The sequence below is a fragment of the Equus caballus genome, chromosome 24, assembly GCF_041296265.1.
Source record: "Equus caballus isolate H_3958 breed thoroughbred chromosome 24, TB-T2T, whole genome shotgun sequence".
NCBI lineage: Eukaryota > Metazoa > Chordata > Mammalia > Perissodactyla > Equidae > Equus > Equus caballus.
This window is the reverse complement of record NC_091707.1, coordinates 36,761,231-36,777,341: the sequence shown is the minus strand read 5'-3', so window position 1 is coordinate 36,777,341 and position 16,111 is coordinate 36,761,231. Positions and strand designations below refer to the sequence as shown.

The following is a 16,111-nucleotide window of genomic DNA, read 5'->3' as shown; positions in this document are numbered from 1 at the left end:
CAGCCTCGCAAAACTGGAACCCTAGGAACAGGTGATGGCCTCCAGTAATTCTCCAGAAAGCAGCTCTGTTTTCTCTAGTAGTTCTTCAGGTCACCCTGGAGTTGGATTCACCATGATGACTGCTAACTCTGTTGCTCTTTTGTACTTTAAAAGTAAGTTCTAAGCTGGAAATTTTCTTATTATAAATTTTTAAATATTCCTGCAAGATGAATCAAACCCAGTAATGTCCCCCATTCAACCAAAGACCTTGATTTGCACACTCTCTAATATGTTTGGTGATAATAGCCAGAGAAGAATTTATGGTGTGATACTCTTGGAGGATTTGGAAATTAGGGGTAGAAAGATTTGGAATGAGCAACGATATATATATCATAGATACTATGGAAAAAGACAAAGTATTGAAAAAGAGAAGGTAAGAAAGGGAGAAAGCCAGAGAAGCTGATTAGAAAATTATTTCTGCTTCTTGGAAACACTCAGCAGGGAGCTGGGCTGCAATCATTGATAGAAGGGCTGGCCAGCAAAGCCAAAAGGAAGTAGCTTTTGTCTCAAGATCACTGCCCTCTATCATGGCTAGAAGCTTTCTCTTTACTCTTGGAGATCATCCTTCTTTTCATGCTCTTCTCTCCAGTAAAAAGAATGTCACACAAACCCTTAGAAACAGCCATTGCCCCAAACAAACAACATTTTGTAGCAGATAAACAAGTAAAAAAATAGATGATGTCATTCAGTATTTTGCCTGCCTGACTTTCTAGAAGACAAGCATTCTAAAACAGAATTACTGGACAAGTTCATGACTTACATTCAAAGTTGGCTAAAGCTTAATTCTCTATGTCCCTTAAAGGGAAAAAAGAAGGTCTGTTTTGAAACCCGAGCAATTGCACCCTATGACTTCTACTGAAATGACAGCTGGAGACAAGGCTGAGAGGGCAAGAGGAAAACCTTCTCCCTCTCAAACTCAGGCTGCACCAGTCTTATTTCTTGTACTCTCACAATGAGAAGCTGGGTAAGAGGAGGATGTGCACACATTACAGAAACAACATGAGATTCTATAACAGGTTGAACTATGAACTCTGACATCCTTCTTCCATGAGAAGAGGGGTTTAGAAGTCCTAATTACCAGTACCTATTTTCTCTCCTAATTTAGTTGCATAGTCTTCTCAGACTTTTCCACCCAAGTGCCAATAATGCCAGCGATGGATTAGAGAAGACACACAATAAAAATGATGTCTTTAAATTCTTATTAATTTTTTTGTAAAACATAAGAATAAGATTCATAAATTAAACATTCACGCTTATTTCCATTCTTCTTCATAATATATCACTTTGGTTTTGATTCAAGTTTTTACTCCAAATCAACAATTAAAATTGACTTCAAGAAAATGTATAACATTTACTTTGAGGCTCTACATTGCCCTGGGTACATGTCTACATACCTGAGTACTGAAGGTCTTAGATTAGTTTAAAGGACTCACGTTTTGTTTTATTTTGTTTCGTTTTATTTCTTTTCAACCACTGCTCAATTACTGGCCACTGTATATTCTTTCTCTGGTGCTCTTGCCAAAATTAACTTCCTTAGTATGTTAAAGATTTATCATGAGAATTCAAAGTTGATTTCCAAAATCCAATTTTTGCTCTTTACCTAAATATTGAATTAAAACCAGTTATACTTTTTCTATACTGTAATAAAAGTTGGGAACACATCTTTGCTGACACATTTCCTCTCAATGCTGCTTTTGGTGGCTCTGAATGGAGAATCTTTTACCAGGTTTAGAAAACCTGCTGGCATCTGTGCCCTGGAGGAGAGTCACTGTCTTCCCAGGGGGAAGAATTCTGGAACTTGTCTTATAATAACTTTCCATGGCTGATCAGACAGAATATGTGAAATTAGTTACAAGATAAAGTATGGATAATGCTCAAAAAGCAAATCCTGATATAATGATCCAATAAATCCCTCAGTTCTCTGTTCTGGAAATAAGTCTCTGAAGCCAGAAGATGCCAGATTCAACTTTGGCTGAGGATTTCCACCTCCATGCTCAGCTTCCACCTTATTTCTTTCTGGAAACTAATGTAAAAGAAAAAGAAAAGGCTTTCCATAGTTATGCTATACATTTTTTTTAAGAAGCCAGACACAAATGACCACATATTACATGATTCCATTTCTATGAAATGTTCAGAAAAGGCAAATTTATAGAGACAATAGCAGATCAGTAGTTACTTAGGGCTAAGGATAGAAGCAAAGATTAACTGCAAATGGACATGAGGGAGATTTTAGGGGTGATGGAAATGTTCTAAAATGCATTGTGGTGATGTTTAGACAACTCTATAAATTTAATAAAAATCATTGAATTGTAGGCCTACAATGGATGAATTTTGTGGTATGGAAATTAGACCTCAATAAAGCTGCTTAAAGAAAGAGAAAACACCAGTCTTTAGAGAAAGAGGATGCTTCAGTGAGGTTTTTAATGATCTAAATATCATGAGAAATTTCTGGCTAATTAGAAATGTTTCAACACAGCAAAATAGGACATTGCTTAAATTAACTGAGAGTGACGCCAAGACAAACATAAAGCAGTCTACTTTGGGAAGCGGTTGTTTATACCGATTGTTTACATTTCTTTTTTGTTGTTGCTAATTTATATGGAACATTTACCCCCAAAAAGTAGATTTGGTCTTTATTAGTTTGTTATCCTGATAATATATCTCCCAAGAAAAAAGGTAAAACTAGTTAGCACTTGTAAAATATTTAACATGATGGAGTAAGTAAGTGAAATGTACTTGGATTATTTCCTTTTCTGAGTTTGTTCCTACAGAAAACCCTAGTGAGGAAAGAAGCAAAAAATGAGGAGATAATACTGAGAATTATGTGAATTAGATGCTCAACTAACCCAATTTTGTCTTCCTGGGTCCACAAGAAGACTATATTTCTCAGCTTCCTTTGCATTTAGGATGGAGTCATGTCTGACAAAATGTATGTAGAAGTGAGGTATGTCACTTCCAGGCAAGGCAATAAAACACACTGGATAACCATTCAAGCTCGCTCTCTCTCTCTTCCCTATGGATACAGCTAGACGTGAAGAACTCCAAGGTGCTGAACTCAGCTCATGGAAGAATCCTAGATGCCTAAATTACTTCTTTGAAGAAAGCTGACAAGGAGAGCTGCCCATTTGGCATTGGACTTTGCCTGAACAAGAAATAAATCTTTCTTTTGTTGAGCCATTGAAATGTTGGGATTGTTTGTTACAGGTAATTACCCTGACTTATTACCCTAGTTAGTTATTTAATTACCTTAACTAATCTAATATGCTATAAGACTCAAAGTATATTTCTTCTTTTCTTCCTTTTATCATCTAGGCCTATTCTTTCCCTCATGCCCATCCTTCCTCTTTCCTTTCCTATTCCCCTACCTCATGACTCCAGTTAGTGTTCATTTCTGAGGCAGAGGAAGAAATCCGTAAGTAATATCCAGCCTGTTATAAGGTAAAAATAATAAGCCAGAATTCTTCATTCAGAAGAATAAGAATGTGTCTCAAGTCTTTGCTTAAAATGTTGCATTATCACCAAGAACAATGATTTGCCCATCCTCCTGAAAAGAAATCCTACAGTGATAAAATGCCAGGAAAGAAATGTCAGAGTTGGCAGCCACCTTCCGGGCCATGAACTTTGTTTTTATTTTCTGAAGCTTCTGAAGCCTTTGGTAGTGGAGAAGTGCATTCTGGTTGTTCTAATGCTTTTTGTCGACCCCTGAGGGTTATCTCCCTAAGACAAGAAATTACTCTTTCAATTCATTTTCAAGTTGTTTCATTATCCAGATGCCCTTTCCTCCTTTTCCACATATAGAGCAAATGCAAGGAAAGAAGAGAGGACCCACCCCAATTCAGAAACCACACCCCGGGCCACACTCAGCCTGTTACCATCATCCCAGCCCTTCATCCTGTCAACCCCAGTACCCCCCAACTCCACAGTCAAAAAATAAAATAATTCAAATGAAAAACAGCTCATAAAACAGTAAACAAAATAAAGTCAGTTTTTCTTTTCTTTTTTTAAGAACAAAATGAAACTTGAGGGAAAACTTACTGGAGTTACAGTTTATCCTGATACAGTCTAGATGGGGAAAAATAAATGAAAGATGAAATTGCATCCTTCAAGGTAACAGCTGCAGACATCCAAAAACAATCAGTCCACCCTTCCGGGGACAGACACACGCAAGAAATGTGGCCATTTTATATATATATAGTATGCACAAGTTTAGGGGTGGGTGTATATGTACAGTATATTATTTAGTAAAGTTGGATACATATATATATACACACACACACATATATATATACACATATGTATAGAGATATATACTGGTATACATATATATCCACAATAGACACCAAGTATGCTTCTTTTTTTCCCCCAAAACCGATTCATTTATGTAAAGTATTTCAAACCTGGATTTTGAAATATTGATTTTGTTAAACTTGGAAAATTATGCAAAAATTTTCCCACCCAATTCAGGTTATATTCTATTTCCCTCTACAATTGATTTTCTTAAAATTTATCTTTAAAAGTAGCATTAACACATTTTTGTATTAGTATTTCAAAAATATATTACCAGTCTGACACATTGTATCATTTAAAAACATCTGTCCATGAAGCTTCTCAGGGCAGTATTTAACCCTTTCTCTTTTTCTAAAAATGAACTCCCTCCACCCTCTCCTTAGGTTGGGCCCCAAATGCTATAGAAATTTGCACAGGCAGATTTGCCATTATCTTTAAAGGTAAGGAAAGGGTTAACACTACCTGGTCATTTCCTGTCATAAAATGGCCACTTGCAAACAGCTAACCGCACAAACACCCATCCCAGATTTTAGAGAGGTGGGGTCAGGTGTAGGGTGAAAGGAGTTGTACGATGTTATCGCAATTGACTGGGTTCTCTGCTCTTGTTTCAAAGGCTCCCAGACCAACCCACTCATGAAGCCCATCTCTGTCTTCCTGCCTGAATGCTCAGACTGAATCAAGTGCCTACAGCATTCAAGGAGAAGGCGAGACAACTACATGGGGAGGAGGTCTCGGGCACCTTTGACATCCTACCTACTTCACTCTGTGATTCTGCATCTTGAGAAAAGAAAATTCTTTGTTTTAATTTTTTTTTTAAATGAGAAAGAGAAGGAAAAAAGAGTGGCTAATTTTCCAGTGTTGGTAACCAGACAAGGTATTCTGTGCCAGAGATCAGAGTGTCCATCTTTTTATTAGTATCCGTTTAGAGTCATAGTCACACAGCATAAAGGTAGAGTCAGTGGGTGCTAGTCGAGGATTGGGCAGAATGGTTAGAGAAATATGTCAGGCTAATTGTTACCAAGCTGCCCACCTGAACCCAAGTTTGGTTTATGATGGTGGAAATTGCAATAAAAATTTGTTTAAAGCCAGACTTTAAAAGTTAGAAGTAAAATGATAAAGACAAGGAAGAAAGTTACAGAAAAATATACCATTAGAAACTGCTCTTCTTCTGCCTGTGGTCGACTCAGTAGTTTTGGAGGACTTGTTGAGGATAATGCCACCATTTGAATTTCTCAAAGTAAATCATTTTAAGTGAGCACATACAACAGGAACCAGTGGCAACCGACAGGCCAGAATTAAACTATGTGAAATCCAGATAGGAGCAATTTAGAACACCCAATCATTCTTAGGAAGGAGGCAGGAGGCTTATTTGTTCCCCAAAAGAAACATCTCTTGAGAAAAATCTGGGTTTGGTTTCGTGCGGTTAGGTTTGTCATGTGTCGTCAACCGCAACAGAAAAGTGGGAGCAAACAGCCCTGGAGCAACTGGTACGATCACCAGACAGAGGAGGCCATGCCCCTGGTGAGGACCAGGAAGGGGGAGGGCAGGTAGGGAAGAAGGGTGGGGCTTCAGCCACTGGTTGCACCTACTATCACACAAAGCTGGAGAAATGCCCCTTCCTGATGAAAGAGAGGGGAAACAGACATATGGGAATAATTTAAGGGAGAGGGAAAGTGAAAGATTGAGCCTAAAGCAACAGACCCAAGAAGGGTAAGCAAGGAGTGGTTTTCTTCTTTGGTTTCTGTGCTGCTGAGGATTCTCTTCTTAGACAAGGGCCTGATTTAGGGAGAGGTATGAGGTTGGGCTCGTCTGGGTTCTAGGTTCGTGCAAAGTGTTCCGTGAACTGAACGGTGTCTTTAAACCAATGTGAGGACTTGGAGTTTTCAGGATAGCAAACAAATGGTAATGTTAAGTCAGGAAATGAAGAATTATTTTGCTACTTGACCTGAAGAATAAGTGGTTTGAGGAGAAAAATCTACCCCAGACCCTTGTTCATAGGCTCTGAGAGGGTGATCTTGATAGTGAGAATGTATTTTTTAATGAAAAATGAATCAGGGGAAAATAATTTCCCTCAGAGTTATCTTCAGCAGCAGCCAAAGTTCTCTCTCTGCCTTAGCCTTGGTATGACGTTTGAGGGGTGTGTGTGTGTGTGTGTATGCTGCTCATTTTGTTTAATTTAGTTTTTTGTTTTATTTTAGTAAGTGAGGGGAAATTGTTTTTCATATTGATGAACTTTGAGTTGAGCATGGAAGAGACGAATGTTTCTAGGAGTTGTGTGTCTTCAGGGATGCATAGAGTAAACAGTAGTCAGCAAGTCCATGTTTCCAGAGTGAGAACATCTGGAAAATTTTAATGCAATTAGCCAAACTGCGTGACACTCCCTACAAGCCCCCACCAGCAAGGAAGGGCTGCCTGAACTGCTGAGGATTCTTATGACCACGAACGGGACTGTCCTAATATTGATCGACTTTTCCACTGTACCGTTCAATTTAAACCAGGCGCTAAGGAAAGAGAAGACTCCCTCTGTGCATGTTTAAAAGGTGACCATCAGGAAAGCATTTAGAAGTCATTAAGACTGTCACATCATTGATCCACAGTATTGATCTGTGGAGGTAACAGATAACCTGTGCTGATCTAGCGGTTTAGAAATATGGATTCTAGTCTAAGCTCTGCCACCAACTTTCTATGTCAGCTTTGCAAAGTCATATGTGACTCAGTTTAACATCTGTAAAAATAAGCATAAAAACACTTTCTTGATTTATCTCACAAAGTTATTGTGAGATTCAAATAATACAAGTTTTTAAAAAATCTTTGAATATACTGACATCATAAAAATATTATTATTGTATCTTTTAATTCTGAGATCAAAATATGATTGGTCAATAGGAAACCTCATAACGTTTAAAAATGTACTGTGTGTCGCTGGACATTTTTCATGCCTGCTATTACCACAGCTGGTTATCTTCAGAAAACAAGGCCCCCAGAAAATTATAGTCTCCCTGATATTGAGGAGACACATTACATCAAAGAAATATACACTACACTTTTATATCATGAGCTTATACGTGTGACCAATTTGAAATAAATTGGAATATCATTTGTGCCTGTGCTAGAAAAGAGACACCACTTCAAAAGAGTGAGGGAACAAAATGATCACTTGAAATTAGTTCCTGGAGAATGCACGTGAATGCAAACTCTACTTGGAGATGTTTTCTTCTATAACCACGAAAAGGGAAACACGAACTCATGACAAGGAGAAAGATTTATGAAGGGGTCTATTTTGGGGAGGAGGTCGAAGGACCACCTTCAAACAAACTTGAATATGAAGAGTTGTGTATACACATGTAGAAAGAATTTAAGTTCAGTTTTCCACGTTAGGTTTGAAAGAAAGTTAAATAAATTCAAACCAGTAATTGCAGGGAACGATACCCTTTAGGGAAAAAAGAAGTCACTATTGCTTCTGGAGAAGCACAGTGCTCTCCAGGGAGGGGCTAGCTCTCTTTTGCCTAAGATGTCTCAACTTCAGAGGAGCTAGACTGATTGTGTGCCAAAAGGAGCCAAGAGGCAAAAGCAGAGTCTTTTGGACAAGCAAGAGTTTAAAATAGAAGAACAATGCTTCCAGGAATATACATGGGATCTATGATTAACTCTGTGTTGTGTGTGTGTGTGTCTCTGTGTGTGTGTGCATGTGTGTGTGTGTAAGAGAGAAGGAAAGAATCTGTCCATTTCTTTCTTAATTCCCTTTTATCTCCCCCCACCCCCTGTTTTTCCTTCTAAGATGTGAGACCTGTCACAGTTAGCTTTCTAATCTTTACAAAACAACATCTAAAACAGAAAAAAAAAGTTGTCTGTTTAAAGACAGTGTGCATTTCCCCAGGGCCCACAGGGCTGAATCATCCTTATATCTATGGCTCTCTCCTATTTTGAAACAGACACAGAGTTAAAAAAAAAAGTCTTCATCTTCTTTTTCTGTGAGCTAGTTAGGAGGTTATGTTTGTTTTGGTTTGGTTTTAGGGGTTTTTTACTTTTATATTTTTTCTGCTGTTTTTCTGAAAAACAGACAATCAGCTACTGGTTTTGGTTTTAGGTATATACTCTTCTGTTGGTTTGTTTAAGGGGGAAGGATGGCGTAGGGAAGAGAAGGTGAGAGGGACAGGGGTACGCCAGCCCCTGCAGGCTGCTCAGTACGCTCTGTTCTCAAGGCTGTTTGCTATGCGGGCCGCAGGCTTTGGGCCTTTGAAGGGTTGAATACCATCTTTTGATATACCATGGCTGATGGTGGGGACGATCGGAAACTCAAGAACACAAACAAAGATCCAGCAAAACAGAAAAACACAACCCAAAATAACCAAACACACACATACACAATCAAACAAAAAAAAAACCAAGAGACACACTGACAATAGAGATCAAATGAGGTTGGACAAGAAAAATGACAGAGTATCGTAAAAGCTGCAGATTGGAAGGAAAAAAAGACATAACTAAACAAGCCACTGCTCAAAACAGTCTTCTGTTTCCTAGAGGTTTTTAGGATTGTAGTGCAGGCAATTTTCAAGTGTGACAAGTTCACCTGACACAGATAAGACTGGTCTGGATTCCAAATCCCACAGTCCCACCAGGCCATGTAGGATTTTATATGGTCTTGCATCTGGTACATTTGTCCATCATGTCTTCTCTACACCTCTGACAAGCCATCCCACTGACATCTTTATAAAGGAGTTTTGTACCCAAACTTATTCTACATACCGGAACACATCATAGGCTTAGAAAGTATGGACTCAGCTATATCACTAATCCTGTCAACACAGGGCACTGACTTTCTACTGAGCAGAATCAGCAGAAATAGAAGTTGTTTTTTTTTTCCTTCTGAAAACCAAGAGGTCCCCATTCTCCATAGAAGGTCAATTAGAATCCGGTCAAGATGGTCAGTAGCAGGAGAGAATGTGAGGCCATAAGCAGGGAATTTCCAAAGTATCTAGTACAGGTAATTACAGTGGAAGGGCAGATCCTATCCCAATACAGCTACAAATTTGAAATTGTGTTAATTTTTCAATACTAAGGAAATATGTATATGTATTATATGAGGAGAACAGAGTAATTGGTGAGTAGCAGTGTGATGTAATCATCTTTATAGAAAAGGGTGCTGAATGATGGGTCAGAAAGACAGGAAGGAAGACGGGGATATGTATTAGGAGCCATGTATTCCTTCCACATGTCAGACACTCTAAACTTATAGAATTATTTCTCCAATGGGACAACAAAAACAATCTGACTTTGTTTCTCTACTAGGAGAAAGTAAGAGGAGATACCAGTGTCATCAAGGCCACCAGAATTCCCCATTTAAATAGTCATTGTGGAGCTAGAAACAATGTATTTCTCATCCTACTCACAAAGCTTAGCTCTCTCCAATCCCAACCTCCCATTTTGCCTCCATTTCTTACCCTATCCCTACCCTCAGCTTTGACTGTTTTGAGTGGTGACCAAGGAATTGGACTTAATGGGAATGTGATTGATCAAAAGATGGACCAAAGTAGCGTGTTTTACACAAAGCTAAACGGTTCCAAAAAACCAAGAAAGGAAACTTAGAAAACAAATAATCTAGTAAAGAAACCACCACTGTCAGAAACCAGAAATTGACATCAAAACCTCATGCAGAAACAAGGAGAAGGTGTTTGTTGCTGTTGGGTTTTGTCCTTGGTCTATCAAACAAGAGGTGAGCAGCTAACTTTCAAGAAACAAACAAAGAATTCAATCAAACCAATGAAAATCAGAAAAGAAAGGGAAGACAAGCCCAAACAGAGTGGCAGAGGGTACTTCATACGATACCTAGGTTAACCATGAGCTTGACACGCCCCCCATCCAGCTCCAAACGCAGGGTGTCAGCAGAGTCCCTGGAGGTAGTAGCCACCAGCAGCCCATAAGCTCGCTGGGACATGAAGCGGAAGGATACATCCTCTGCCTCGGTGTGCATGACCATGGGCATGATGATCTTCATGTACATGCTGCCATCGTAGCTCAAGATGGATGCCTCTGCAAAGAAGAATGGAGGAGAGGTTAGGATAAGGATATCAGAGTTTCCCTTTTCTTCCAGGGTAAGTAGAGTAGAGTGGAGAGGACACTAATTTTGTGGCCCGGTGACTTGTGTTTGATAGACTTCCATTGTTGACACTTTAAGCTATGTGACCTTGAGCAGACCACTTAAACTCTGAGGTTCTATTCCCTCTTTGCAAAAGATATATGTCACTGGTCCCTTCCCTACCATGCTCACAGACTTGTCAAAGGTGCCAAATGAAATAGTGGATGCGAAGGCATTTTGCAAAAGTGAAAATGCCCCTACAAGTAGTAGAAATTGTAATTCCATATGCCATAGATAAAACAAAAATACGTTAAACAAAAATCAGACTCCCGTAAGTATTTCATGAAGAACGGGAGGAAAGCAGTAGTTTATAATCAACACAGCAAACAAATGGATATTTGCCAGAGAGCTTCTGGAAGGAGGAAAGAGCAGCAGCACAGCCTGGTCCCATAACATCCCTAGTGCCCAGGCACAGTAAGAGTTTGCTTGGCCCATTCAGAGAAGACTGATAAAGCTAGAGCTAGAAAAGAAACAACGAAAAGCTAATGACACCCTGAGAACCAGTCATTTTACTTTTATTCAAATAGCACACCTCTAAGGAAGGAAGAAACTCACGCTTATTTGATACCTTCTCCAGTCCAAGCGCTTTGGTTAGGAGCCCCCAACCGCCTCTGACCCCATTATGTTGGCTCACTTAATGTTATAATGTGGGTCTATTCTTCCTACTTTCAAACAGAAAACCAAGGCTCCTGGGGCAGGGGGGATGTTATTGTTGAAAGTCACACAGCCTGGATTTTAACCCAGGATATCTACTACCAAGTCCAGGGCCTGTTCTGCAACACTATGCTGCTCAACATGTGAATTTGGTTAATTATTCATTTAGCAAATATTTTTAGAGACCATAGGAAGAGAATATAACTCACATTCCTATGAAGCTAGCTTGTCACTGGGCCCAGTATCTGGCACTGAGTAGGTCTTCATTAAATATTTGCTGTTGCCAAATAGTTGCTAACTACCTAAACATACTAGGGAGGGTTTGAAAGTAAAACAGATAAGGTCCCTGTTCTTAAGGGAGATGTGGCATACACAAATAACTGTACTAGAACATAAAAGTGGTTAAATGACACAGGACAGATATATCAACAAAGCCAGGGGCATTCAGGAGACAGAGGATATGGCATGCAGGTGAGTAGAGCAGACGGGGTAGAGTCTGATATGGTCTTAGTAGATGGGTGGGGTTTGTAATGAAAGAAATGATGGCATCAGACTTGACAGGTAGATAAAAGAACATTTCTACACCTAAAGGATAGAATCAATGGGAGTGCTCAGATAATAACAAACTATTCAATTTAACAGAAGCATGAAGCATATTTAGAGCAGTAGTTATATAAAGGTTGTTTGAAATTGGAATAAAATCAATGGACTTTGGTAGATACTGGGAAGTAAGTGAATGGTTTTAGATTATGAGGTACTACGGTGCATTCATTTGTGATACTGAGTACCAGACACTCTTCTAGGTGTTGAGGACATAACAGTGAACAAAAGAGACAAATATCTTCTGCCCTCATGTATAAGAGGAATCAGAATAGGGAGAGACCAGACAGACCGTATGGAAGGTACTCAGAATAGTCTGTGTCATCCTCATACCCCTACCCTATTTATACAACACACAAAAGGTCCATGAAAAGCAATTTAAATACACCTGCTCATTCCTGGGAAGCAACCATCACCTTGGAAATACTCATGACATGCTAATAGCTGTGCATTACAATTTGCAAACTCTAAGAGGATTACAGATAACGGTGTGACAGTTGTAGACACTATCACAATAAAAGACATATTATGAAGATCTGTTCTAAGATGGGAAATATAATCTAAATTCAACAAATGCTCCAGATGTGAAAGAAACTATTTTATCTCCTGGAAGAGCAGAATCAAAAGAATATCGATAATGAAAGCTAAAATTTATTGAGTACTTACTATTTGCCTGGTGCTTTCTGAGTCTTTACATGCATTAAGAAAACATTGAATCCTTACAAGAACACTATGAAGAAGATAATATTATTATTATATTTTATAGATACCAGGTCACACAGTTAACAAACGGCAGAGTTGGGAGTTGAAGGCAGGCAGTCGGATTCTCATGCCTATATACTTAAACATTCTGCCAAATTGTCAGAGAGCTATGCAAGGAGCACATCCTTGTTTCTAAGCACCAAAGCCTATGTATGTTTCATGGTAGAGTATGATATTCTTGTGACTATGTGTGTGAGTGTGTAAGTGTGAGCATGTGCACTATACATACATGGCAATTATTTAAAGTTGTATATTTATTAACATAAAAAATTATACAAACATAGATAATACATACGTTCCTAAATAATATATTGTTATATATGAATATGCACAATGCTTTATATGTTTGTATAACTATGAATATAGTTAATCACTACTACTATACACCTCTACTATACACACTTCTACTATACACACTCACTATACCTTCTATTATACACACTCACACACACACACTCACATATATATATATCTGTCGGTGTCGCAATCCAATGTACACATCAGGATAGATGCGGAGAGGGCTGATGGCCACTCTGAGTTTATTGTAACCAGCGTTTCAATATATACATAGCTTACAGCTGTTAGACATACACAGGTGTTCTGGATGAAATAATTAGCGACTGCCAAGAATTCTTAGTGATTTCTCAAGAAGCCCTCCCTCGGCGTCTGTTTTGATATTATCATGTTGTTGCTGTGGTCGTATATTTTTATCTCGGAGCAGGCAAGGTCTCTTAGGCAACGGTCCCTCCTGCTCCCGATATCGATATCGTTTCTCCATCTGTGCCCCCGGGCAGCTGCCACCTGTCTTAGGTTGCCCCCCCTCGGGGTCTTACCCGTCATTGGCTAACCGGCCTTCTCACCGCTGGGTCACAGTTTGTTGGCAAGTTTTTTTCCAGTCATTATTAACCCTTCCTGTGCCAGGGGCGGCTACAATATCTATATTCTCCTTTTTAAGAGATATAAGATAAGATATAGGTACTTACAAGATAAGAGATAAGGTACTCAGTGAGCCATGAAATGGTTGTTTTGATATGTTCAACTTAAATACATTCCAAAATTAGTTGTCACTTTTATCCCTCTGGATATGTGTGGCACCAGAACATATGTATAAATGAATGCATCTTTATGTCAATATTGGTAGTATCAGAGAACAAATATCAAATGAGTATGTAGTTAAACAGCTAATGGTACAAAATAAAGTGTGCCTCTCAATGTGTACCTTCGTGTGCATCTCTCTGAGTGTGTTCTGTCTATTATCAACCTAATATCTTTAAGGGGAGTGTGATGAAGGAGAAAATTTAATATAGGAATCAGCTGAAGTAAAACCTGTTCCAGGAATCATATTAATTGGCTTAAAAGATTTCAAACAGAAGGAGTACCATGAATAGAAAGCTAAGTTGAGGGGAAAAATGAGTTTCAATAAGGAAAGTTATTCAGTCTAAAATCTATGGGAATATTGAGAATTGAGAGGCCAGATCACAGGATGCTCACATAATGGTACTTAGACAGTCTCCCTATTTTATTCCTCTTTTCCTCCTTTATTACCTCCTTTTGTCTTAACGGAATATTTCCTAGCATACTATTTTCATTCCTTTAATGATTCTTAACTTATCTTTTGAGCTACTTTCTTAGTGGTTGCTCTAGGGTTTACAACATGCATCTCAATTTATCAAAACCTGATTCATATTTATACTAACTTAATTCCAGTAGGATATAGAATCTTTACTCTTATATATCTTCTCTCTTCCCTTCCTCCTTATTTTGTGTTATTATTGTTATTCACATTGTGTCTCTGTGTTAAAAACTCAATGATATGTTGTTATAATAATTGCTTTATAAGGACTTATGTCTTTTTAAGAAGCAGAGAGAAGAAAGGAGAGCTCAAATATATTTATAGAAGCTTTTTGTTTTAATTAAGCTTATTATTTACCATCTCTGTTTCTCTTCATTTCTTCTTGTGGATTTGAGTTACCATCTGGTGTCATTTCCTTTCTCCAATATAGCTTCATTCATTTGTGTTTTATTGTCAAATATATTACAATTCTATATGTTATAGGCCCCACAATATAATTTTATAGATATTGGTTTATGCAATTGTTTTTTAAATCAGTTAAAAGAAGAAAGAAAAAGAAATGTGTAATTACACTGTCTTTTATCATCACCTACATAATTACCTTTCCTGGATCTCTGTTTTTTCACATAGATTCAAATTACTATCTGCTATCACTTCCTTTCATCTTGAAGCACTTCTTTTAGTAGTTCTTATTAAACAGGGATACTAGCAATGAATTCCCTGTTTTTGTTTACCTGGGAATGTTTTCATTTCACCTTCACTTGAAAGATAGCTTTGTTGGATATAGGATTCTTGGCTGAAAGTTATATTTCTTTCAGCACTTTGGATGTTGTCTCACTGCCTTTGGCCTCCCTGTTTCTAAAAAGACATCAGTTGTTAATCTTATTGTGGTGCCCTCGTACATCAAGAGTCATTTTTCTCTTGCTGCTTACAAGATTTTTCTTGTTATCTTTGGCTTTCAACATTTTTTTATAGTGGGTCTAGATGTGAACCTCTTTGTATTTCTTCTACTCAGAATTCATTGAGCTTGTTTGGTGTGTAGACTAGTGTTTTTCATCAAATTTGGGAAATTTTCCATCACTAGTTCTTTGAATATTTTTTCTGTCCCTTTCTCTTTCTCCATTCCATCCAGTACTCCCATCATACATATGTCAGTACACTTAATGGTGCCTCACATGTCGCTGGCACTCTGTTCATTTATCTTCATTCATTTTTCTTTCTTCTATTCAGATTGCATAATGTCTTTTGATCTATCTTCAAGTTTGATGATTCTTTCTTCAGCCAATTCAAACCTATTGTTTAGCCCCTCCAGTGAATTTTTTGTTTAGGTTATTGCACCTTTCAACTCCAAAATTATATATATATGAAATCTCCAAATGCAAATTTTGGAGTTGAAAAGTTGAAATATAAATTTATATTTATTTATATTTATATTTTTATCTCTTTATTAATATTCTCTATGTGATGAATCATTATTATCTTATTTTCCTTTAATTCTTTAAGTATAGTTTCCTTAGTTCTTTTAACATATTAATAACAGCTTCTATGTAGTCTTTGCTAAGTTCAACATCTGGGGTCCCTCAAGGTCAGTTTCTATTGCCTGTATTTATTACTGTGTATGGGTCACACTTTCCTGTTTCTTTGCATGTTTAATAATTTTCTTTTGAAAACTGGACATTTTAGAGAATAGATTGTTGCAAATCTGGGTACTGCTACCCCCACACACCACCACTACACCAGGGCTAGTTCTTGTTGCTTGTTTCTTCATTTGTTTATTTGTTTAATGACTTGGCTGAATGAATTCTATCACTTGTATTTTCCCAGCAGTGTGAAGGCTCTGATGTCCTTGCTCAGATAATTTTTGCTCGTTTTATCTTTTAGTCTGCCTTTCTAGATGCTGTCCCTGGGTCTGTATAGGCCAATTATTGGTCAAATATTATGCTTAAGTTCCCTTAGTCAGTTAATTTTTACCCTTTATCTGTTGGATCTGTGTGACTTGGAGGCCAATTTCACAGTTCAGAGAGTTTAAGATTTTGCCTCATGTTTAGCCAGAGATTAGT

At 38.0% G+C, this 16,111-nt stretch overlaps 1 protein-coding gene across 37 annotated transcripts in view; it reads right to left on the bottom strand.

The window, feature by feature from the left end:
- Nucleotides 1–16,111, bottom strand: part of NRXN3 (neurexin 3) — a 1,504,430-nt gene that overhangs the window by 918,628 nt on the left and 569,691 nt on the right. For 27 of the 37 annotated variants that reach the window (XR_011432271.1, XR_011432272.1, XR_011432275.1 and 24 more), the window contains 2 exons: nucleotides 10,153–10,356; nucleotides 4,075–4,101 (listed from right to left, as the gene is read on the bottom strand). Coding sequence is in view for 31 of the 37 variants with exons in the window: in XM_070250266.1 (XP_070106367.1) it covers nucleotides 4,075–4,101; nucleotides 10,153–10,356 (231 nt within the window). In the remaining 6 variants the exon portion in view is untranslated. The remainder of the gene's footprint in view (nucleotides 1–4,074; nucleotides 4,102–10,152; nucleotides 10,357–16,111) is intronic. The other 10 variants (XR_011432273.1, XR_011432276.1, XM_070250275.1 and 7 more) reach the window with 1 other exon arrangement.